We start from the raw sequence: 23,466 nt of genomic DNA on the forward strand, positions 1-23,466 counted from the left end.
TCTTTCTTCAGTTATTTCTTCGAAATTCACCTTGTGAATCTGAAGGAAAATTGCTAATGTTGAAACTGTTTCAGATGTTTCAATGAAAGTTTCAAATATTAAAAATGGTTTGTAATTTTAAATATTTCTCTCTCTTAAGAATTCACAGAAAACTGCTGCAAAAGTGATCAAAACAACTTTGAAATTTATATTTCACATAAAGAATATGTTGTCCAGGCTACAAATATTCTAAATGGAAAGAAGTTGCGACTAGTTTATGTCAGTTTTTGGATTCTTCGTAATAACACTGTTTGTTTACATTTTTTTTCATATGACGTAATGGAAGTTCACGCGAGATTTTCTTTTCATATTCCGACTGGATTAGTTTCGAAATTAAAAGTTAGAAATGCAAAACCGAGATTCGAATCAGGATTTTATTCAATGGTGTTCCAAACTGAAGTTCAGTAACAATAAACTGGATACAGAACCCGAATTCTTATAACATTATCAAATTTGGAACCACTTAATCCCGAATTAATCCAGCCTAAGCTTTTATTTAGTTTGATAATTATTTTATAAAAATCATGAAGAAAAACATTTGACTTTTGTTTATCAATTTACACCAGTCAAATTTTTCAATAAAATTTTATGCTATTAGGTAGTAAATTTTTTCAAAATTCATGTGAACGATTAACATGAATTTTGATCAAATTTACTTAAAGGAAATTCGGCACAAAATATATATCATTTAAATATCTCAATTTATATTTTTGTTTGATTTTGCAAATAAAGTGCAAAAATTAGGTCAAAATCTAGACGATTTGAAAAACTTGGTCTAATCTTATTGGGATTCATTATTTGGAATTAAATGTCTATCAACAAGTTAGATTTTTTTTTTTGAAAAACAGTAGTAGAATCATTGACCTTGGATAATTTTTGAGGTTCTGAGTCAAGATTGTTACTCTTGAATCATTCATTAAATTTTTTTTTGGAATTTGGAATTTTTCATTTAGAGAAGAACATTTTGCTTGGCATTTTTGGACCCTCACGAGGGGGTTTAACCCCCAACACTTCCCCCCCGTTTCTACGTCCATTACTACTTTCCATGCAACATTTCGCGAGGCTCAAGCAGTGATGTCAATTGAATTTATTGTATATCAATGCCAAAAACGTTCCCCTGTTCAACAGCTTATTTCTTTTTTGTCTAATAAGATCCGAAGTTACGATCTTCGACCAAGTTGTTCAGCAAAAAATTTTCTTCGGAGAATTTATAAATTGGCAGAAAAACCATCAGCAGGCTCGGTTGCACAGAAGAAACAAAAATGATTTTTCAGTACAAAATATTCAATTTTTCCATAAAACCCTAAAAGTTCAAATTTACTCATGTAAACGTTATTTAAAAATTCTGCAAAAAACCTTGGATGAGTTTTGAACCAAAACGAAGCTTTTTAGACCCCGGGGTTTAAGAAATTCAAAAATGACCCCAAATCGACTCAGTCTATTATAAAATATATGGGGTGGAAGATTTTATTTTTCAAAAGGATGTATACGGGAGACACCAGGACATTCTTGAAAAGAAAGTCTATGAAATCTCATGATTCTCAAAATTCGTATCAAGAGCTCTCCTTAAAGCCATTTGAATCTGAAGGAACTTCACAAATATTCTGTTAGATGATAACCTCAAATCATCACTATATTGGAAACGTGAAGAAAAAAAAACACTGATAGGTACACAAACCACCACTTTCGCCATCAATCAGTAGAAAGTTCGTGTGCGGCGCGCGTCTGCGCACTTTTCTCGAGGGGTTGGCACTTTTCTCCGCCATCAAAATGCTCTTCTCTCATTTTCAATATTTGCCATATTCCCAGATGGAAAAGATTTCCCACCCCCCATAATCCAGTTCTAACGATGCTTTGTGGTTGAAATCGTTGAAACCGTGCTGATGATGATGATGCTGATGATGATTGCGGTCTTTTATGTACTGTCCAGAGTACTCTCGCAAAAATATTCAAAGGATTTAAATTTGCGCAGAGAATGAACTCGACGTGTTTTTCTTTTTTTTTTTTCAACTTTTTTGTTCCCGCAATCAAATTTAATTTAGAGTTGCAGTCACGGTGGAAAATTGATAAAATTTACACCCACAGATTGTGTGATAAATTGAAGTCGGTATAGTATGAAAGTGGATATGGTAGTCGTTTAAGTCTCTTGCTTGATAAAAAGCAAAACAACAGAATATTTAAACGACAAATTAACATTCACAAAAAGTACTCGATCAAGATAATTCAATAAACCACGTCATCGTAGCAAAAATTACGACGATTTACATTTTGGAAGAGGTGTATAAGTATGGAGTTCTTTACCAAATGAATTGATCATAGAAAAAAGAGAAGTAGTTTTAAGAAGAAGATGATTCTAAATCGATACACCTTGTTCTGTGTACTACAAGGAAAGAATTTGTTTTGAAAGACGTTAGTCTCAAGTTTTATAAATACATTAATAATAAAACACAAATAGTTACATGTATTTTTCAGGTTCCTCAAACAACCTTAGAAGAAATATTGAAAAAAATATTTCATGTAGGCTCAATTTTATAAATTCTAGTTCAAATTCTTGTTTTTGTTTTTGGATTTAAAATTATTTGGTAAAAATATTAATTTTCATTTAATAGTTTTCCTCTTTTATTACTTTATAACGTATCGAACAGAAAATCTTTAAAAAAAGACCAGTAACAAAAAAAAGGCGTACCGATTGACTTCCTTGATACCTTCACTTTAGACATCAGAAGCGATTTTTCTCATCTCTCCTGTCATAGCATCGTTTAAAACTTACGTTAAAAACTAGGTAGCGCTGTTAGAATCTGACCCCACTTTCGTTTGTTGTTAAAAGCGCTTGTGTTTTAGTTGTTTGAGCCATAATCCCCAGGAATTTGTAAACTGTGACTCTAGGTATGGAAAGATCGTTCAGCCATGTACCACCGTTGATAGCTGCTATAAAATTCATTTCTGTCTGTTTCCTCACTCTAAATATCAACCGGCATGATGGTGTGGTCAGGTTATGTGCACATAAAACCCAACTCAGTTCAGCCCTGTTCCAGATTTCATACCAGAGGGAGATTATAACGTTGATGCTCTATGTACGACACAGCATCTATTTTTCATTGTTGGGAAATTCAATTAAAGATGACAAAACAAGATCGAATGAAGTAGGTAGGTTGGGATGGACCATAGATAGGATACTCGCTCGAATGATGATGATGATGATGATGATGACGCCGACAACGACCAGAGGGATAGTTAGTGTGTAAACAGATGAATAAATCATTGGCATAGTTGGAAATGTTCTTCACCGAAACCGGCTGCAGTTCATGTAATGCTGCGTGTATCGAATTCTGAAACAAATGGGCAAAGTACTATCATAAATAATATCTACTGACCTGAGAATCTTTGAGTCCGAGCCGTTCGGCTAGCTTTTTCCGGTCCGGTTTGCTGATGTACTTCTGCAGTTGAAACCGCTTCTCGAGTCCTTTTCGCTGGGAATCTGTAGGTGGAATGGAAAAATTGCATTATGATTTGAGTTTTGTTTTCCGACGGGAGTGGTTAGAGTTTAAGACCTCAGAACATTTTTTGAAACCAATAAGAGTTTCTGTTCCTTCATGAAACAACGAATAACAGTCGTTATGAGACTAAGTATGCATAAATATCATGTTGAATACTTTATCAATTTAGAATATTTTTAAGCTTGTACGAGTACCTACTTGAAATTTAAATCTCAAAACACTAATTCGCGTTTCGGGGAAACTTTAATCATTCAAAGTGTTCTTGGTGTCTAATTTTTGGTGCCCTTTTAATTTCAAGGAATAAAAATATCAATTTAGGTTACTTCTAATTTCGTGCAAAATCAATTTAGTACTTTTTTGGTCATTTAAGCTCATATTCGAAAAAAAACATGAAGTTTTGCATACATTTTGAGATGAAAATAGTGCAAAAACTATGTTGCTCCTAAAGAGAACGTAATCTCGCTTGAATTTACTTTTTTCCATTCTTAACGCCAAGTTACTCTTCAAATAGCTGTTTTTCAACCTTTTAAAAGAAAGACCTTCAAAAAAGGTCTTATTTCCTCCCATATTGAATCAATAAAAATAATATTGTGTAAAATTAAAGCTAAATTAAGGTTTCAATATTGCCTGGTTTAATTTGGGGTTGACCTGATATTTTATACCAAACCAGGGAACAAATTTGGCAAATCAAACGAAAAAAAATGCAAATTGTGTAGAACTTTTTTTTAAATAATGTCTCCAAAACGACATTTAGCAAGTTTTATGAAATTCATCATGAAAGCTTAAAATACGATTTAAAATCTGTTGATGGGTTTCGGTGAAAACCTTTTGTCGAAACTGAAAAAATGCTATATAAAACAATAAAGTTGAAATTTTTATTTTTTTTTTAATTTTTGATGTCTTGAATATAAAGGATATCAGAATATATGAACGAAGACAATTATAACTGTTCGCATGTAAGTGTTGAAAACTCAAGTACTTTTGAAGTCTTTTGAAAAGTCGGTTTAAAAATTCCAACTTAGATTAATTTTTGCATGTTGTCAGAAACGTTATTGATTTTTATAAGTCTTTTTTTTATCATAAACTTCAAGGCGAGTTACCGAACCGCATCAAATATGGCAAAAAGATGTTTTTCGACCTGAGGAAAATTTATATAATGGTCCCAAATAGCAAAGACCATGGTCTTACAGTAATTAAACAATTATTTTTTAAAATTATAATTTTTCCTCAAAGCATAATTTGTAGATGATGGAGAAATTACCATAATTGTTACAGTAACCATGAAAAATACATTGCAGTACAGAATTGAAAAAGTCAAAATTTAAACCAATGATAAACATAAATGAATGTTGTGTTAGTGTGCTATCAACCATACTTTTCTAGCATTTGACATTTAGTTCGGGTCCATGAAAGTCAAATGTCAGGTTTGTAGGGCCCCAACCATTGATGGTTGTCAAATTAAATTACAAAGATAGAGATTCCCCGCGGTGTCATATATATAGACTTTTCTGTATAATAAAGATTTTTCAACGCCAATACAGACAATATACAGATAAAGATTTTTAAACCTAAAAACAGATTTATACAGATTTTTGACGAAAAAAAATTGGAATCATTTGTTGATGGACTGCCAATGAGTTAGTTAAGAAACATCTACCATAAATACTATTTTGCTTACAGCTAAAGAATTTAAATACAATTTAATCAAAGCATTTTTTAACGGTTGGGAAGATAATTACAACGGGACCACGTTATAGTACGTAATACGTTTCATAATACAATTTATTTTTGGAGCAAATGATGGCCATCCCTAAAAAGAGTACAAAATATTCTTATGCCGCATACATTAAGAAGTATGCTTCATCAGTTCTCACAATGAAACAGCATTTTTGGTGTCAATGTTTTAAAATAGGTTTCTATGCAGCAAGTTGCAAAAAATGATTTTTTTCAGCTCGAGTCGTAAATTTATCCAACATGATTTGCCGAGCCAATTCGGAAAATTCTCTGAGAAATTCTTTAATCAACCGACAAAACCGACAAGAAGCACATCTACAAAAAAAAAGGCATGTCAACGAACATGCCCAAGACTGAAAATTTCTGACCAATGTCGTGGACTGCACATTTTCAGCAGTGAGATGCATAAATAGTCTTGAATTCAGATTTTTTTCAGTCTTTATCTATTACCTCTAGTTTTGGTGATATGGTGTGTGGAAATTTTAAAATTGATCCATTGTGATAAACTCGTGAAACGAATGCCAAAACGTTGAAAAAATTGAATAAATTGGCAACATATTATGGAAACTAACACACATTTTAAATATTCATTCAATCAAAGATTCAGATCGTGCGTAGATATTCTAGTTTCAGAATTCAATAAATAATGAAATTCTACAATTTTTAGAAATTTAAATAGATAACATTGCTACTATTTCTAAAATAGTTTAGGAAAGTCTTTGGGACTTTGGTATCAATAACTAACACTAGATTTTAGAAAAAAATCAAAAGTAATTTATTTTTTTAATAGAATCGAGCTCAAATTTGAAACTCAAGTAATTTTATAAAAAAAAAATAAAATATCCGGCTAATTTGACCAAAACCACGGAGTTATTTAATAAAAATCAAGAAGAAAGCACTTGAATTTTTATTCATATAAACACATAAGCAAGTTTTAAATAGTTTTTTAGGCTTTCAAAAACCGTTCAATATTATTAAGATAAAAATTGCTCAAAAAGTTGTCAATGAACCGGGCAAAATCAGAGCTATTTTCAAGGAAGACCCGGCCACCTGACCGCACCGGAGTTTTTCTAAGTTTTGTGTAAAATATCCGGGCAAGTCCTTATAAAATCGGGCAATCTGGTAAGCTTAGTCATAAACATGATAAAAAATAACAACAAATGATAGAAAAATTATCATAAATAGACGAAAATAGGAAAAAAACCCATAGGTTTTGGTAACACAAAATGCTCACGCGTTTTGCCTCAATCAAACGGCATTTTTACTTATAATTATTTTTCTTACCGCTGTTCTGATAAGTTCGACTCAATTCATTGTAAAATGGCCGAGGAATAATACTACACTATTTAATCCTCCCATGACGGGTGAAATTTATATTATGATTTACTTAAAACAACCAAAATACATTGTTAATATGCATATTTATCCAAAACGGAACCCACGGAAAGAAAACAGAAGTTTTAGTTCCGGTTCAGAAAAATACAGATTTTTTTATTTAGCTGATACAATTTTTTTTAAACCAGGTGGTAACCCTATATGCCATCCCCATGGTAAAATCAAATGAATTCACTGTATGTTTAACTCTGTCTGTCTGATTCGGAAATGAGCGTGTATCATATGCTGTTAAATCGAATTTTCAGTTTTTGTCGGTGTTGGCAAAAAATTCCTACAAAAGTTATCCAAAGAGCTGTTTTGAAGATTACTTTGCCAACCAGCGACGATGAAAAATTCATCAAACATCTCGACAATCGAAAACCCATTCTTTTGTTTGGCTCTTGGAAGATGTTCGATAGATGTTCGATAGATGTCTGGTCAACTGTTAATATTTTTGTAGCTTCCTATAGTTTGAATAGAATACATATGAGGATCTCAGAGCCAAAGGTGTATAAGTGCAAAAATTATCGATTTTGAGTTAACAATGCCAAACAATTCCTCATATTCTAAACTATATTTGGTGATTTTTTTCAGATTTTTAGAGTTTTACTTACAAACTTTAACATTCGAAAGAAATATACAAATTTTCAAAAAATATACGGGAAATGGCCAAACTCAGCAACTTGAAAGCGTACCTACTTTCTCGAAATGCTCTTATGCACCCATACCTATGGCTTCAAGGACTTCATATGTAAAAAAAATTAATCTAGGCAAAGCCCTCATCATAAGAATGTTGTACATCTATCGTGCAAGTTTGAAAAGGTTGAAAACTAGTTAAGGATTTTTCGTAGGAATGGGCACAATAAACAATCTGCACCAAGTTTGTAAAGTATTTGAGTCAAAACAATGAAATGCAGCCATAATTCATTATATAAATAGTTGTTTTTTTTTGTTTCGATTATAGTCGTTCATATTCGTATCTTTATGGCATTCGCGACTTTATCAACGTTACAGTTGGCGGATCGTTATTGAAAAACTATCCGGTACAACTGTGTTTGATATTTACTCTTGGGCTCGAACTCGCGGACATCGGCTCAGGAGACAACAGACTTGCCAACTGAGCTATAGCACAAGCCCTATATAAATAGTTGTTATTTTGTGTAGTTGTTAGAAATTTTATTCAACTGTATTAGTATTTTACGGTGTAAATTGTTAAAACGCAGATTATTTACACAACAACAACATTTACATCTGTTAAATCAGTGGTTTGAGCCTCGACACGAATGCCTCAAGGATGATTATGCAATTAATAAAATCCGAAAAAAAACTTCTTAGAGCAGTTCACATCAGTCTGCAGACCAATCCAACTGCTATTTATATAATGTTAATAATTGAATAGAAAAATGTGTACTGTAAATCAAAATAACATGAAATTTAAAAAAAATATACAAAATTTCTCGATTAACGCTACTTATTGGTGGTTACAATGAGCGCTCAGCGAATAATTAGCGATCGCTAACTTTAAATGAGATAGCGATTTAATTAGCGCCTCTAATTTTTCAATATGTGATGTTGAACACTGAAATCTAAAATATATATATTTTTAAGCAGTTTGTGTTAATCTTTTATGAAACGTTAATATTTTGCATATTTTTCGATTTGTTCTTGTACTTTCCTAACCCCGCCTTGAGACCCCAATTGAGCCATAAATCATCTTTCGTTTCTAATTCAGGATTTATTCATTCTGAAATTCAATCAAGAATCGTGGTAACTTTTTTACCTACTGGCCAATATATTTTTAAATAAAAAAAAAACGCATAGACCAAGGATTTCAGAGGCTATTTTATCGAAAGTTTTTTGGAAAATAGGTCCATTTGCAGTTTTCTCATGTTTTTGAGCTTCTCTTATTTAGCTGTAACTTTAAAAAATTGCTTGTCAAACAGTTTTCAAAAACATGGATTGATAGATTAACAAATTTTTGATCTTTTAGCGACAAAATGGTAAAACCATCTATTCGGTATGGTTGTATGATTATTTTTGTAAATCCCGCCTAAAGTATTTGATATTAGAGGGGTTAAATATGGTACGAAAAGCGTTCCTTCTGAAATTGTTCAGAGAGTTGTTAAAAATATTTTCTTGTTATTTTGAACAACAATCATTTTCGAAGCCTATTACATGAACGTGTAAAATACATGAAAAGATATTATACATTTTTGAAGAAAAAAAAACTAAAACCATGTATTAAATACTTGTCTACAGTCATTTTGATGTTATAAATTTTATTTTAAATTTGGCATAGTTTTTTTCGAATAGGCTAGCAGAATCATAGTTGGAAATAAACATAAATATTTAAATCACTTACCAGAAAACACCGCCCTCCGCATCATCCCCCGTCGGGGTTTCCCTCGTGTCGAGTGCGCCCATGGAAAGCCTTGGCCCGGCGGCAGCGGAAAAACTTGTGGTCCTCCTTGAAGCAGAAAGAAGAATTATAAGTTCCTAGTTCTCACTACTAGAACCCTTGCGGTGTTGGGTCTGACAGCCAGGAAACCACAAACGCACGGACTCCTTCCGGAGGACAACTTACCCGGCAGATAAGGATTCCGGCAGTGCGCCAGGAGCGAGTGCAGATGCGGATGACTCAGCCCGTGCTGAAGGAAAGGCATCGGCCGGCTAGGAAGTGGTTTAGCAATGACTTTATTATCTCGGGACTGTTGCTGTTGCTGAGATTGCTGAAGACGAGAGTCGTCCTGCTGTTGTTGTTGTTGTTGCTGTTGCTGGAGATCTGGACTATTGGGCAGACTGCCAGGTTCGCTGGTTGAGTTGGTGTTACTACAGCTATTGCTGTTGCTGTTGCAGTTCGTGGGAAGGTTGTTGTTGTTGTTATTGTTGGTGTTGCTGCTGTTGTTGGGACTTCCATTGACCACGACCAGCTGCTGAAGGGGGAGGGGCCCATGCGGGGGGCCATGTTGTTGTTGCTGCTGCTGATGTTGGTGATGATGGTGGGGTGAAAGTTGCTGCTGCGGGTGGTGATGATGACTCGGTAGATATGCCGGATTTGCTAGATGATTGTGCTGGACTAGATTTTGTTGAATATAAGGCCAAAGATGTTGAGGTTGAATAAATTCTGAAAAGAAAGTGGAAACGAGAAGGTTCAAATTAAAAATTGAGTCGTCCTATTTAACCATCTGAACAATTTTTTTTTTTCGTTGAAAAAATCACAGAAGCTTAGTTTTATGATTGAAAACTTTATAGATTAGGATCATATTTTGACAATTTTTTTTAAATAATTGCATAAGCACAGGCGTTTTGCACACTTCAAACATTTTTTATTTTATTTTGGAACAAATGAAAAAAAAAAATTAATTTATGCACCATTGATAACATTTTTTTTAATATACAAAAGTATTGAAGTCGAAAATTTTGAAATCTGAATCAGACAAAAAAAGAATTAATCTGCTAAACGGAAAACAACGCGATGGTTATCAGAAACTCACTTTATGCAACATCGCACGGGCTTCGAATAACAAACTTCTTTTAGCACAAGCAAAAGTTGAGCAGCTGAGAGCATCTCGACTCAACTCGATCCCAATAAAACAGTTTATTAAATCTCATAATCCCTAATGAAAATATAGGGCGTGTTTATGGTGGTTTTTCTTCTGCTATGCACAACTGCCTAAAAGGCCGCGAAAAAAAAATCGTTGAAAGAAGCCTTCGTTCAGCCTTAATTCCATGACCCCAGACGAACCGCAAGAGGCTCCTCGAGGGGTGTTCGGTTTTCCATCAAATCGACTCAGCTCAAGGATCAACTTCTCCTTTTCAGCCGGTTTTTGGTGGTCCAATTGCGATCCTTTTGAACAAAAAAAAAACATGCAACGTTTGTAACAACAACAACGGCGATAAAACAACATTCAAAACAAATCTCATTCTTTGGGATTTGTTAGTTGCCGAAAAAGAGAAAAAAAACCTCAGAGAGGATCAAACCAGGCTGCAAAAACATCAATTTATAATCATGTTTAAATTATTGTCCCTCAGGGCGTGTATCGAGAAACTCGAAAGGACCTTTCAAAGTACCAGAAAACCGGGAAACAAAAATGCGCAACTGCCTCGTTTTTTTTCCTTAACAAAGCCCAGAGGGTTCAACTATGCAACTGTTTCGTTTCGTTGTCCCTCTTTTTTCTGCTTTGATTCCAATTCTATTATCATTTTTATGTTCAGGGAATTAAGGGCCAGCGTATGGTTTCAGTGATTTTATTAATTGTTATGGTTCCGATTTATTTCCCGTGCCTGTTTTTTTTTTAGCTTCTTCCTTCAAGCAGCAGCAGCTTCATTGAGAGTGATTAGGTCGATCGATTAGTCTGCCAAATAAAGGGCCTTGACAAAAGGGTGTCAATGCCTGGCTGTAACTCTACAAACTCGGCGAGCGGAATGAAAATCATCATACCATTTTTTATGGTCCAACATATTTTGCCAAAACTTTACTCGAAACCCATTCTCACATTTAGTGTTATGTTCGATTTTTTTTAATAGTGGGACTTTTGGGGTGGCGATTATCGGGCAATATATTTTCGTCGACCAAATTTTTTTTATTGCCCATCTATTAAAATGGCACACAGACGTCACTTCATAAAGAGCGATTGAGAAGCGAGAACCAAAATCCAAAAAAAAAATACTCGGCACAAGGTTTATTGAAAAGTGATAAAAGACTCTAGCGAAAAAAAAGTGCATAAATTTGTGACCCTCAATGGCATTTTTCATCTCGTTCATCCCGCAGGAAGCTTTTCTCTGTCACTGGGAAACAATCGATAAATGGACATTAAACACATCATTGGTCTTTTGTTAGATTGTGGGATGTTTTTTTTTCTCTCGGCTGGGAATTGCGCACACGCTTTTCGAAATGAGCAAAAAATAATCAGAAAAACTCTCCGATGGGAGTGACCGACTGCCAAAAATGGTCACATTTTTTTTTCACATTGCCTTTTGCATTTATAGAGCATTGATTTGGGTGTTTATTCAATCGAAATGTTATAACTATTTCTATCTTCTTAAATCTTTTTTTTTATTTTGTACTTAAATTTTTGCTTTAACTGGTCTTACCCGTATTATGGGGTAAATTATTTGAAAATTTCCTCGTAAAACTTAAAAGATTCTTTTCTGTGCCGTGAATTCTCTTATATGCGACTATTTTTTATCGCTTTTTAAAACAAGGTTTCTCAATGCACTCCAATTCAACTATGTATGAATTCATGCTTAAAAACCACGTTCGGTTATGTACGAATTTATTAAACTCCAATACAACGCGTAATAGCACAAAAAGGACCTTCTACAGTAGGTTCTGTAGATCATATTATAAAACCTCGGCAATCCAACTCAACTTCCTAAGTTCTGTATAAATATTCTTTAAAAAATGTTTTTATCATATTATTTTCATCTACAAATCTGCTCCGGAATCTGATTTCCAAAAATTATTTTTAAAACAAATGAATCTCATGGTTTATCAAGGATCTGTGAAGAACTTTAATATTTTATTATAATTCTGAATTTTTGTCAATTTTGTCATTTTTGTCATTTTTGTCATTTTTGTCATTTTTGTCATTTTTGTCATTTTTGTCATTTTTGTCATTTTTGTCATTTTTGTCATTTTTGTCATTTTCGTCATTTTTGTCATTTTTGTCATTTTTGTCATTTTTGTCATTTTTGTCATTTTTGTCATTTTTGTCATTTTTGTCATTTTTGTCATTTTTGTCATTTTTGTCATTTTTGTCATTTTTGTCATTTTTGTCATTTTTGTCATTTTTGTCATTTTTGTCATTTTTGTCATTTTTGTCGTTATTGTCATTATTGTCATTTTTGTCATTTTTGTCATTTTTGTCATTTTTGTCATTTTTGTCATTTTTGTCATTTTTGTCATTTTTGTCATTTTTGTCATTTTTGTCATTTTTGTCATTTTTGTCATTTTTGTCATTTTTGTCATTTTTGTCATTTTTGTCATTTTTGTCATTTTTGTCATTTTTGTCATTTTTGTCATTTTTGTCATTTTTGTCATTTTTGTCATTTTTGTCATTTTTGTCATTTTTGTCATTTTTGTCATTTTTGTCATTTTTGTCATTTTTGTCATTTTTGTCATTTTTGTCATTTTTGTCATTTTTGTCATTTTTGTCATTTTTGTCATTTTTGTCATTTTTGTCATTTTTGTCATTTTTGTAATTTTTGTAATTTTTGTCATTTTTGTTATTTTTGTCATTTTTGTCATTTTTGTCATTTTTGTCATTTTTGTCATTTTTGTCATTTTTGTCATTTTTGTCATTTTTGTCATTTTTGTCATTTTTGTCATTTTTGTCATTTTTGTCATTTTTGTCATTTTTGTCATTTTTGTCATTTTTGTCATTTTTGTCATTTTTGTCATTTTTGTCATTTTTTGTCATTTTTGTCATTTTTGTCATTTTTGTCATTTATGTCATTTTTGTCATTTTTGTCATTTATGTCATTTTTGTCATTTTTGTCATTTTTGTCATTTTTGTCATTTTTGTCATTTTTGTCATTTTTGTCATTTTTGTCATTTTTGTCATTTTTGTCATTTTTGTCATTTTTGTCATTTTTGTCATTTTTGTCATTTTTGTCATTTTTGTCATTTTTGTCATTTTTGTCATTTTTGTCATTTTTGTCATTTTTGTCATTTTTGTCATTTTTGTCATTTTTGTCATTTTTGTCATTTTTGTCATTTTTGTCATTTTTGTTATTTTTGTCATTTTTGTCATTTTTGTCATTTTTGTCATTTTTGTCATTTTTGTCATTTTTGTCATTTTTGTCATTTTTGTCATTTTTGTCATTTTTGTCATTTTTGTCATTTTTGTCATTTTTGTCATTTTTGTCATTTTTGTCATTTTTGTCATTTTTGTCATTTTTGTCATTTTTGTCATTTTTGTCATTTTTGTCATTTTTGTCATTTTTGTCATTTTTGTCATTTTTGTCATTTTTGTCATTTTTGTCATTTTTGTCATTTTTGTCAAGATGTTTTTTATTCGTTCATAAATCACCCGCGGACATTCGATTCCGCACTTTCGAATACTTTAGAAGCTGTCGCATTTGGACATTCGATAAGATTTTTTTCTTGAAGTTGAAGTTTAAGCTTGAGAATATTCAACGCTAAGTGGTTCAGATAAATATGTTGAAAAAAAAATGGTTTTAAAAACATGTTGATTTTTGAAACATTTCAATAAACAAACCATCTTTTCGAACTTATAAAGATTTTTTCAATTTTCTATACCTTCCCGGAGAGATTCCCGTCAAAAAGCAAAAACTGCGCTAAATATAATTCACAAAATGAGTCTTGGTGTTTTGACATCCTCTAACTGTGTTTTGAGTTAACTTTCTTGACCGTGCAACATCGCGAAAAATTTCCCTGCACCCCATTTCTCGTTCGTAAAATTTTGTCAACTGGACCTGCGAACTATCACCTCAAAAGGAAATGACGTCATTGTGTATCAACCCATGGCAACGTTTGTTATTTTGACAACACTTGGCAGAACAAAGTCAGTAATTGATCTTTTCTTGTGAGTGACAGACGTGTTCGAGTGAATTTTTTAATTGAGATTCTTAAAAATCGTTAAATCACGACAATGGCTTAGTTGATGGAATAAGCACATAGAGCGCAGATTTTTTAAACTTCTGCTACGAAAAAAATGTTTCTGATTCAGCATCCGGTAGAAAGACGGATTAACACATAGAGCGCAGATTTTTAAGGCTGCTGCTGCTGATTGTTTGATACAATTTCGCTTTCCGGTGAAAATAGACGGATTGGTTTAAGAAACGCAGATTTCTAAGGCTACTGCTGATAATTTTGATTTGGCCATCTGGTGGAAAAAGACGGAATCACAAAGGGAAGTGCAAATTTTTAAGGCTGCTGCTGCTAATTGTTTTATTATTTGGTCTTCCAGTGGAAAAATTCGGATTAGCTTAGGAAGCGCAGATTTTAAGGTTGTTGCTGCTGATTGTTTGTTATAGTTTGACCTTTCGGCGAAAACAGACGGATTGGCTTAGGAAGCGCAGATTATTATGGCTGCTGATGCTGATAGTTTGTTTTTATTTTGACTTTCCGGTAGAAAAAGACGAATGGGCTCGGGAAGCGTAGATTTGAGGGCTGTTGCTGCTGATTGTAAGTTATGATTTGGCCTTCCGGTGGATAAAGACGTTATTGACATCATTTAAAAAAAATCTATTTTTCCATTGATTCTATGTGATTTAAACTGTCAAAATTATTAACAGACACGGAATAAAATCAAGCGCGTAAAATGTTTCATTTATGATTTTCAAACGTGGAAGAGCAGTTAAAAGGTTAACAAATTGTGGACCTATTATCGATGTAGTTTTAGGTTTCCATTATGATCAATGAAATACATACATACAGGAGATCGAAGTCCGATCAGTTCATGATAGTTAAGATTTCTTTAGAAAAACTATGCTAATCCATCTTTTAGAAACTTTATAACTGCAATTTAATAAATATAGAACTGAAGTTTTTAAATATTTAGCCTCAAAATAGGTGATTGAACTGAAATGAGTGATCATGTTGATGAATCAGTGTTAGTAAATTATAAGTATCTTGATATTACCGTAACCGCAACAACATCTCAAATGTTTCAGATCCAAGAAAACTTTCACTCTCCGTCGGCTCGTCAAGCAACTGAAGATTTTCAACCATCTAAAATGTGCTGGCACCGAAAAACTTTCACCATTATCGATTCTTGTCTGTGAACATCCGATTCGCCTTTTTTATACGGCCCTAAACAGATTTTTCAAGCTTTTAAAGTCATTCGGAGGGCTTTTTGCCAACGACAACGACGATAGAGCAAGACTCCTCAATATGCGCGAGACCATCGAGACGATTTTCCACAGTACATAAAATCCTAGCTTCAATCTGCTCTTCCTCACAATCCCTCAAGGACCGACAAACTCCACCTCCCTTCAACCGAGCCAAGCTCTAGCCATCTTCCCACTGACTTCTTGGTTTCCATCGTAGCTTTCGTCTTCATCTTTTCGTTCCTACTGTATCCATATAATCATCACCGCCGACGTCGTTTTCGTTTGGCGTCGTCGTCGTCGTCATTGTTTGGCATCAGTTTCAGACCGTCATGTTTTTCCACGGCCTGGCGAAACGACCCCCCTAAATTGAGTTAAATGAGAAAAACACTTAGCACGTTAAACGTTTGTTGGTGTGTGAGGGGGTGTTTGTGGGTGAGTATGTTGAAATGTTTTGTTCATACACCTCCTCCTGCAGGCTCAAACGCTCTTGGTTTCCGGATTTCGTTTAGTCTTTCGTTGATGATGCGTGGCATGATTTTCCGTTGAACCGTTTGCCAAAAATATGCCTCGCCTGTAGGAAAAGATGGATCCCGAGTTCTTTGCAGCTTAATCGTTGTGGCACACTTGGAAAAGTTGTGGTTTAAAACTCCAAAGAGTATTTTTTACTGATAATTGTATGTATTCATTTCTATTTCTACATATTATTTTATTATGACTCGTGTTACGCTTTGCAACTCACAGACTTTTCAAGCGTTCGTAAATCGATTTATGTTGGCTTTTTCTTGATATCAAATCAATTCTCAAAACTGGTGAATATGCACTGCCACTATCTTTCACTAAATGCGCTGATTTGCACCTATTTATATCCCCGTGCCAACTTCGCGCAGTGAATTCTGTTGATTGACGCATACATGGAACATCAATCACATATTGATATGCTTTTCATCGAAATGGAATTGAATTAAAAATAATTGCGACAATTGTATCAATCAAAATAATCGACGATTTTCTATTTTATTTTTTTGATAAATTTTGAAACGGTCGAATGAGGCGTTATTATTTCATACCACTAACATTCAAATACCTGATTGTACAGATACATTCGGTTTTCTACCTTTTCTAAGTATAATTTGAAAGCATGATTAAGATTGCTATAATACCAATCTTAATGAAGGGAACTTACCAATGCCAATAGTTAATACGCTAGTAAACATCTTAAACTGAACATCTGAATGAAAAATGAGATGAAAAAGCCAATATTTATCTTATTTTCTAATGGGATTCTATCTTACGGTGTCCGTTACAGTTAAATATAAAATCTGTAAAATGTAATGCTATGAAAGCTGAAATAGATCCAAGGCCTAGCACAAGGCCCGACGTCAAATTTGGGCCAGATCGGACCACGGGAAGGTGTCGCTCAACGAGCCTGAAATTTGAATGGGATTTTGAGACATTTTGTTCGGGAGGAACATGAAAATTCTGTTCTTCTTCAATAAATTTGGTCCTCTTGGGCCGATTTCATTTGATTATGATTTTTATTTAACCTTTATATATGACAAATATTTCATTCAAAGATTGCATTTTGATTAGAGTTGTGATAAAATAGTTATCAGGATTCAAAATTGGGCTATCATTTTTAAGGATGATATTCACTATCCTCCACTTTGTTAATGAGGCGTAAAATGTTCGATCGCCTTAACCGGAACAATCATATTGAAATGCATGCATAAAATGAAAAATAACCGTCTTAACCTAATTTTTTCGCTCAATAATTCAGCGTTAGTTCAGCGTAAGTTTTAAGATTTTAAACAACTGTTGTCCAACGGAAATTTTTATCGCTAAGAATTTTTTTTGACATTTTTTTTTCTAAAATTGCATAACCATAGAGGCTACGGAACATGACTTTCAGTTTTTTGGAGTACGGTAAAAGTACGACCTTAGTGTGATCCTATTTTTAAAAAGAAATGCAGTTGATTTTTCCAAAAAAAAACAAGCACAGCATTCGATTCCTTAGACTTTTATCTCTGTTCTGAAAAATTTCGAAGATATTCAAATGACGGGTTTGTTAGCAGTAGTAAAAACGCCTAACTTCTATGAAACGTCCTTTTACCCCACCCTTGGGGCAAAAGTTTGAATGATGTGGGGTTAAAGTACGACCATTCATAATTCCACTTTTCTGAAAGTGGAAAAACTGTTAAAAAATATGTTGTATCAATCTTTGCTTCACGCAGTTCACTTCTGTTACAAATCCTATATGAACGATACACCTGCACAAATGCTAAGTTCTTCAAAAATGTTCCATATTCCACATGATCACGGAATCAAATTTTCATCGTCGTTGAGAATTTTTTTTTGCACGAGCAGAAACAAAAATATGTATAGGTTTTTTTTGAAGCATTCTTCAAGTGAAAACTTTCCGTTAGATTGATTCGGGTGGTTCCTGTATACCATTCGAACTTTTGCCCCTTCTGAATGTTTTTTTATTCATAGTTTATTGTGCAAAGCAGAGACACATTAATGAAATTCTTCCTTCGGGATTTGAAGGTGGTCGGAAACAACTAAAAAGACACATGAACACTTCAATTGAAAACATGAATTTTGGTTGCTTAAGGATGTTTATCGTTACTTCCAATATTGCATCGTTCATGCAAAAAAAATCAAGTTCACCACAATTTTCAGAGTAGATTTAACTTTTACGGAATAAAAAAATATCTGCAGTTTAAATCATTATTCTACGCCAGAGTTCAAAATTTGCAGTTGCAGTTTTTCGACCATTGTTTGTTTTTGATGCAAAAAAGAGATTTACCGTCATTGTTTCTTTCATAACTAACAAAGGAATAGCTGCCTTACTTTGGTGTCTACAAATAAAAGTTGTATTCGGTGATGCAGATGGTACTCCTAGACACCATTCAATGTTTATTTACAATTTTTTATGTTCAAAGTCATTACTTATATTTTTTATATTTTATTTCGAAAGCTGATGAAATTTTTATGCGTTTTAATGTGCTAATTTATGATTTCCGTTGAAAAGTGACAGGTTTATATAGCTTTGTTTAATATGGGTTTTTTTATTTACAAAAAAAATTAACCAAATCTCAATTTTGGGGAAGATTTCGGCGAAAACCCGTCAGATAATCAAAATCCCCTGCTCTCAGTTTGTGATAACCTCAAAACGTACTTTTACCCCATCTTACCTGATTTTTAATTGCGATCAGTGAGACAAATATACGTTTCAATCATTGAAAGTAGAAAACAAGCTTAAAGTCGCGAAACATGTATTCCTGTCACAAAGCTTTATGACTTTCAAGCTCACATGAAGCTATCTTTGCTGTCAGACTTTTCGAATCGAACGAATACTAGCCCGGCTTTCAGTCAGGTCCCGGCAACGATATACAATCCGTGTGGAGCACATCTCTCAGATTTAAGCTTTTTTTGTAAGATTTAAGCTTTTTTCCTCAGATTTAAGCTTCCATCTCCTATGCTCTCAAGGCAAAAAAAGCTTCAATCTGAGTAAAAAAAGCTTTAAAACAAGATTCATCTGCACTTAAAATCTGCTTCATTTAATATTGGAACACAAACAATTGCGTGTGGTTCAGTCATTTATTAACGAATTCATAATTTGTTTTTCATACAAATGTAGCATTTTCTTTACTCTTTCATAAAAAAAAATTAAAAAAAATATTCATTGCTGTTTCGAAGAAATTCTCGTACTTTTCCCGTAATACGGCACATTAGGCGGCGCACACCCTTTTCGTCCACCGTTTTGGCGATTTGATTCCACCAGTTCTTCATTTGAGTCATGTTCCTAACAAGTTTTCCCTTTGCCTTAAGCCTCCGCTTCGTGATTGCCCAGTATTTCTCTATCGGCCGGAACTGGGGGCAGTTTGGGGGGTTGATGTCCGTTTTGCTGTAATGGCAGCTTGCGAGGTCCGGCCAAAACATTACTGGACGGTCGTGGGCACGAATAAACGGCAGAATCCGTTTCTGTAGGCACTCTTTTTTGTAGACTTCTGATGTCATTGTCTTGTCAGTGAGAAAGACTTTGGTTTTCTGTCCACAACTGCATATCCCCTGCCAAATCATGTACTTACGGGCGAATTTATCCGCAAACACGAACTTAAATTTTGCAGGTACATCCCCCCGAGCCGTCGCCAAATAAAATTTTTGACCTGGGATTTGCCCAAAGTCCGCCTTCACGTAGGTCTCATCGTCCATCAGAATACATCCGTCGAACTTGATCAGCACTTGGTCGTACAGCTTTCGAGCACGGATTCTGGCCACATTGTTCTGCTTCAGCGTCCGATTTGGCTGTTTGCTGGCTCGGAATGACCTTATTCCTTCCCGGAGACGAATTCGTCGCACTGTGCGTACTGTGAGCGGCCTGGAACTTATTGGCCAAATCGCGGTCTGAAAGATTGGGATTCCTCTTGACGGCATTGATGACTTTCCCACGCAGTTTCCGGTCGACAGTTCCACTCCGACGCTTCGAATGCGGCTTCCGAGCCGTCGTCAATGTTTCCTTGTACTGCTTGATAACACGCCATACGGTATTTCTGGGCATTTTAAGCTGTTTAGCTAGCTTCGATGCCGACAACAATGGATTTTCAAGAAAACTGTGCACAATTTGATCTCTCCGTTCGGCTTCCATGGCGGTTGTTTACAAAATGCTATCGTTTGGTGTTATGACATAAATACATGGTGAAAGGTAATGAATTTCCCGACACGTGGGTGAAAAAAGTTTCCAAATCCGTCCACTAGGAGCGCCACAATGAGCAAAAGAATTTGTTCCAATATTAAATGAAGCAGACTTTAATTAAAAAATATTGATGTTGGTCACACGATACATAGACAAATCCTGTATCGTTGCCGCCCCCTGCTTTCAGTCAGATAGGAACACAGGGCTGCAATGATATGGAATCCGTGTGGAGCATTTCTCTCAGATTTAAGCTTTTTGTGTCAGATTTAATCTTCATTTCTCAGATTTGAGCTTTTTTTCTCTGATTTAAGCTTTCATCTCCAAGGCTCTCAAGGCAAAAAAAGCATGAATCTCAGGAAAAAAAAAGCTTAAAAACGTGATTCACTAACACTTGGCAAATAGATGTTGGTCACACGCAGACACAGGGCTGCAATTATATAAAATCCATGTGGAGCATATCTCACAGATTTATGCTTTTTCTGTCAGATTTAAGTTTTTTTTTTGTCAGATTTTTGCTTTTGTTCTCTGATTTGAGCTTTTATTTCCAAGGCTTTCAAGGCAAAAAAAAAACCTTAATTCTGAGGAATAAAGCTAAAATCTGAAAAAAGGCATAAATCTGAGAGATGTGCTCCACACGCATTCTATATCATTGCAGCCCTGTGATTGCACACAAGATTGTTTTGATGTTTGTTGATTTCAGTGATTTACCCTCTACTGCATGAACTATATAACTTTATTAACTAGTAACCAAGCATTTTTTCAAAAAAAAACATTTGTCCAGAGAGCCTTGGAGATAAAAGCTCAAATCAGAGAAAAAAAGCTAAGATCTGAAAAAAAGCTTAAAACTAACAAAAAAAGGCTTTAATCTGCTCCACACGGATTCTATATCATTGCAGCCCTGTGACTTTATACAAGATTGTTTTAATGTATGCAGGGGGGGCAGGGGGCTACAACGATACAGGATTTGTCTAAATATGTATCGTGTTACCAATATCTTTTAACTAAGTGCTGGTGAATCTTGCTTAAAAGCGTTTTTTCCTCAAATTAGAGCATTTTTGCCTTGAGAGCATAGGAGACGAAAGCTTAAGTCTAGGAAAAAAACTTAAATCTGACTAAAAAGCTTAAATCTGAGAGGTATGCTCCACACGAATTGTATAACGTTGCCGGGACCTGAATATATGTTGATTTCAGTGATTTACCCCCAACTGCATGAACTATAGTAACTTTATTGGCTCCTAACTAAGCATTTTTTCCAAAAAAAAAATGCTTTTTCAATAGTTTTTGTTGTTTAAATAGTGTAAAAAATGAAATATTTTTTAGCATTTTTCTAGGTTTTCGCTAATCGAATTTTTTGAGCACTAAAATAATTTAAATCCCTAAACATTACAGAATTATGCAAAGATGTGAGAAAAAACTCGACGACATTTATGGGCTCATATGCAGCAGAGGGTTAACTTGGAATTAGGGTTTGTTTTTCCATACACATACGTTTAACTTTGCAATTGCAGCTTTTTTTCAAGGCAACAACAGGGTGATAAAAAAAAGTCCTGTCACACTTTTTTTGGGGTCGCCTGTAGCCTATACGTTGTATCTCTCTGGTGCCATCTATATGTCAAATTGCTGCCCACAGTGGCAGAGTTTCGTTTCTGTGCAGTTTGTGTACATTAAGTTGTGAGTGGCAGAGTTGAGAGCAGCTGTTATCGCTGAATATGTGAGAGGGTACACATATTCAACATATTCAAACACCTAAAACCGCTCGTAATCAACTGGAAATTCGTGTACCAGACCATAAATCTATCCTAGAGACCAGGGGCACCGAGGACAAGACACGATCTGGACGACCAAGGTCTGTGAGAACTCCAATGATGAAAAAGATTATACGAGACCGGACGTGCGCGCGCCGCTTGCGACGACTTTCCGAGACGTCTGAAGCTGGTTCGATCAGAGAAAGGTGGTGTAATTCCGAGATACCGTCTGTGAAGTATCTTGATGAGTTACTGAATAAAGCTATGAAAGTCAGATTCTGATTTTCGCTTATTGTTTGAAATATTGAGATTTTTCTGTGCGACCGGACTTTTTCGTCACCCTGTTAAACATTAATCTTGTATTACCTATTTATTGGAAAAACGAAAATGTTCATCAAGGACCTGTCATAATATTCACAAACAAAAACATCAATCATTTTAAATTGAATATGATTGGAGCGGCTTTCAAATGAATTTGAAATGATTGTGACAGGACATGAATACGCTAAAAAGCTCCTTTAATTCGGAAGATACAAATATGAAAGCCATTTTAAAGCTTTGACTTCTGCCACTTCTGACGACTTTCTGCCAAACATACAACTAACTCACTATGCAAGTCTCTGTAGTCCTCGCCGATTTAGCCGATAAAATAATTTCATTAAATGAATTCACGGTGATTAACTCGTTATTGAAAAAAACTATCTAAAGGATTAAAACCGTATGCGATATGAGCCAGTTCATTAATCAATTTTTACCCTTTAAATATCAAGGTACATTTAGCAAGAATTTTTTGTGCAGGAAAATAAAAATATAAATTTAATTTGTTTTTAAGTTCTGACAAATATGTACTATTAAATGACAACAGTTCACTGTGCCTTCCTAATTGTCGGCACTTTCCCATGAAAGCAAAGAATGGAAGAATCATTTACCCTGCTTTATTCATCCTCGAGTGTGAGAAAACCAACTTAGGATGACTACCGTCTAAGTGCCGACGGAAAGGAAGCAGGTGGAGAATCCAGCATCAAAGCCCCATGAAAACAGATTCCTGGCACATTTTGATAGTGAGAAAACCTAGACCATTATCCGAGAAAAAACGGAGGTGACGATCCTTTATCCGTTCGTTCATTCATATGTATGTGTGAGTATACAGAAGATAGGTCTGAAATTTCGGGTGAGACATCTCTACCTACTTCCGGGATGCTGGAGAATCGATTTCCCCAAGCCATCCCCACAAAAGGCGACGACGAACGTCTGCGTTCGGTTGGAAATAATATAATTTGCGTCAGCTGGCAGCTCACTTGGAGGAGAACCATTTCCGCATTTTCTCCAAACGAGATAAGGTAAGGTTTTGCTTCTGCCTTGGAAAATTCCCCATTCAGGCACATACTCGTTCGGATTCGAGCCAAGGCCAAAAAATAGGTTCCAACGTTTCCTTTCCTTTTGCTTCATTGGATTGCCAAAATTTCGGAAATATTTGGTAAGGTTTGAGATTCTGAGAGGCGTTTTTTGGGTAAACACGAGCTTAAGAGTGGGTGGTCGTTAACCGAATAAACATGTTTGAAATTTTGAAACGACTCATGCT

At 34.4% G+C, this 23,466-nt stretch overlaps 1 protein-coding gene across 1 annotated transcript in view; it reads right to left on the bottom strand.

The window, feature by feature from the left end:
• Window positions 1-23,197, bottom strand: part of LOC129750555 (homeobox protein 5) — a 57,041-nt gene extending 33,844 nt beyond the window's left edge. The window contains exons 1-6 of the mRNA XM_055745523.1: window positions 23,183-23,197; window positions 23,075-23,135; window positions 10,390-10,491; window positions 9,229-9,768; window positions 9,007-9,111; window positions 3,414-3,517 (exon numbers count right to left, since the gene is read on the bottom strand). Coding sequence (XP_055601498.1) covers window positions 3,414-3,517; window positions 9,007-9,111; window positions 9,229-9,768; window positions 10,390-10,491; window positions 23,075-23,135; window positions 23,183-23,197 — 927 coding nt within the window. The remainder of the gene's footprint in view (window positions 1-3,413; window positions 3,518-9,006; window positions 9,112-9,228; window positions 9,769-10,389; window positions 10,492-23,074; window positions 23,136-23,182) is intronic.
• Between the last annotated feature and the right edge of the window lie 269 nt (window positions 23,198-23,466).

This window comes from Uranotaenia lowii, chromosome 3, assembly GCF_029784155.1.
Source record: "Uranotaenia lowii strain MFRU-FL chromosome 3, ASM2978415v1, whole genome shotgun sequence".
NCBI lineage: Eukaryota > Metazoa > Arthropoda > Insecta > Diptera > Culicidae > Uranotaenia > Uranotaenia lowii.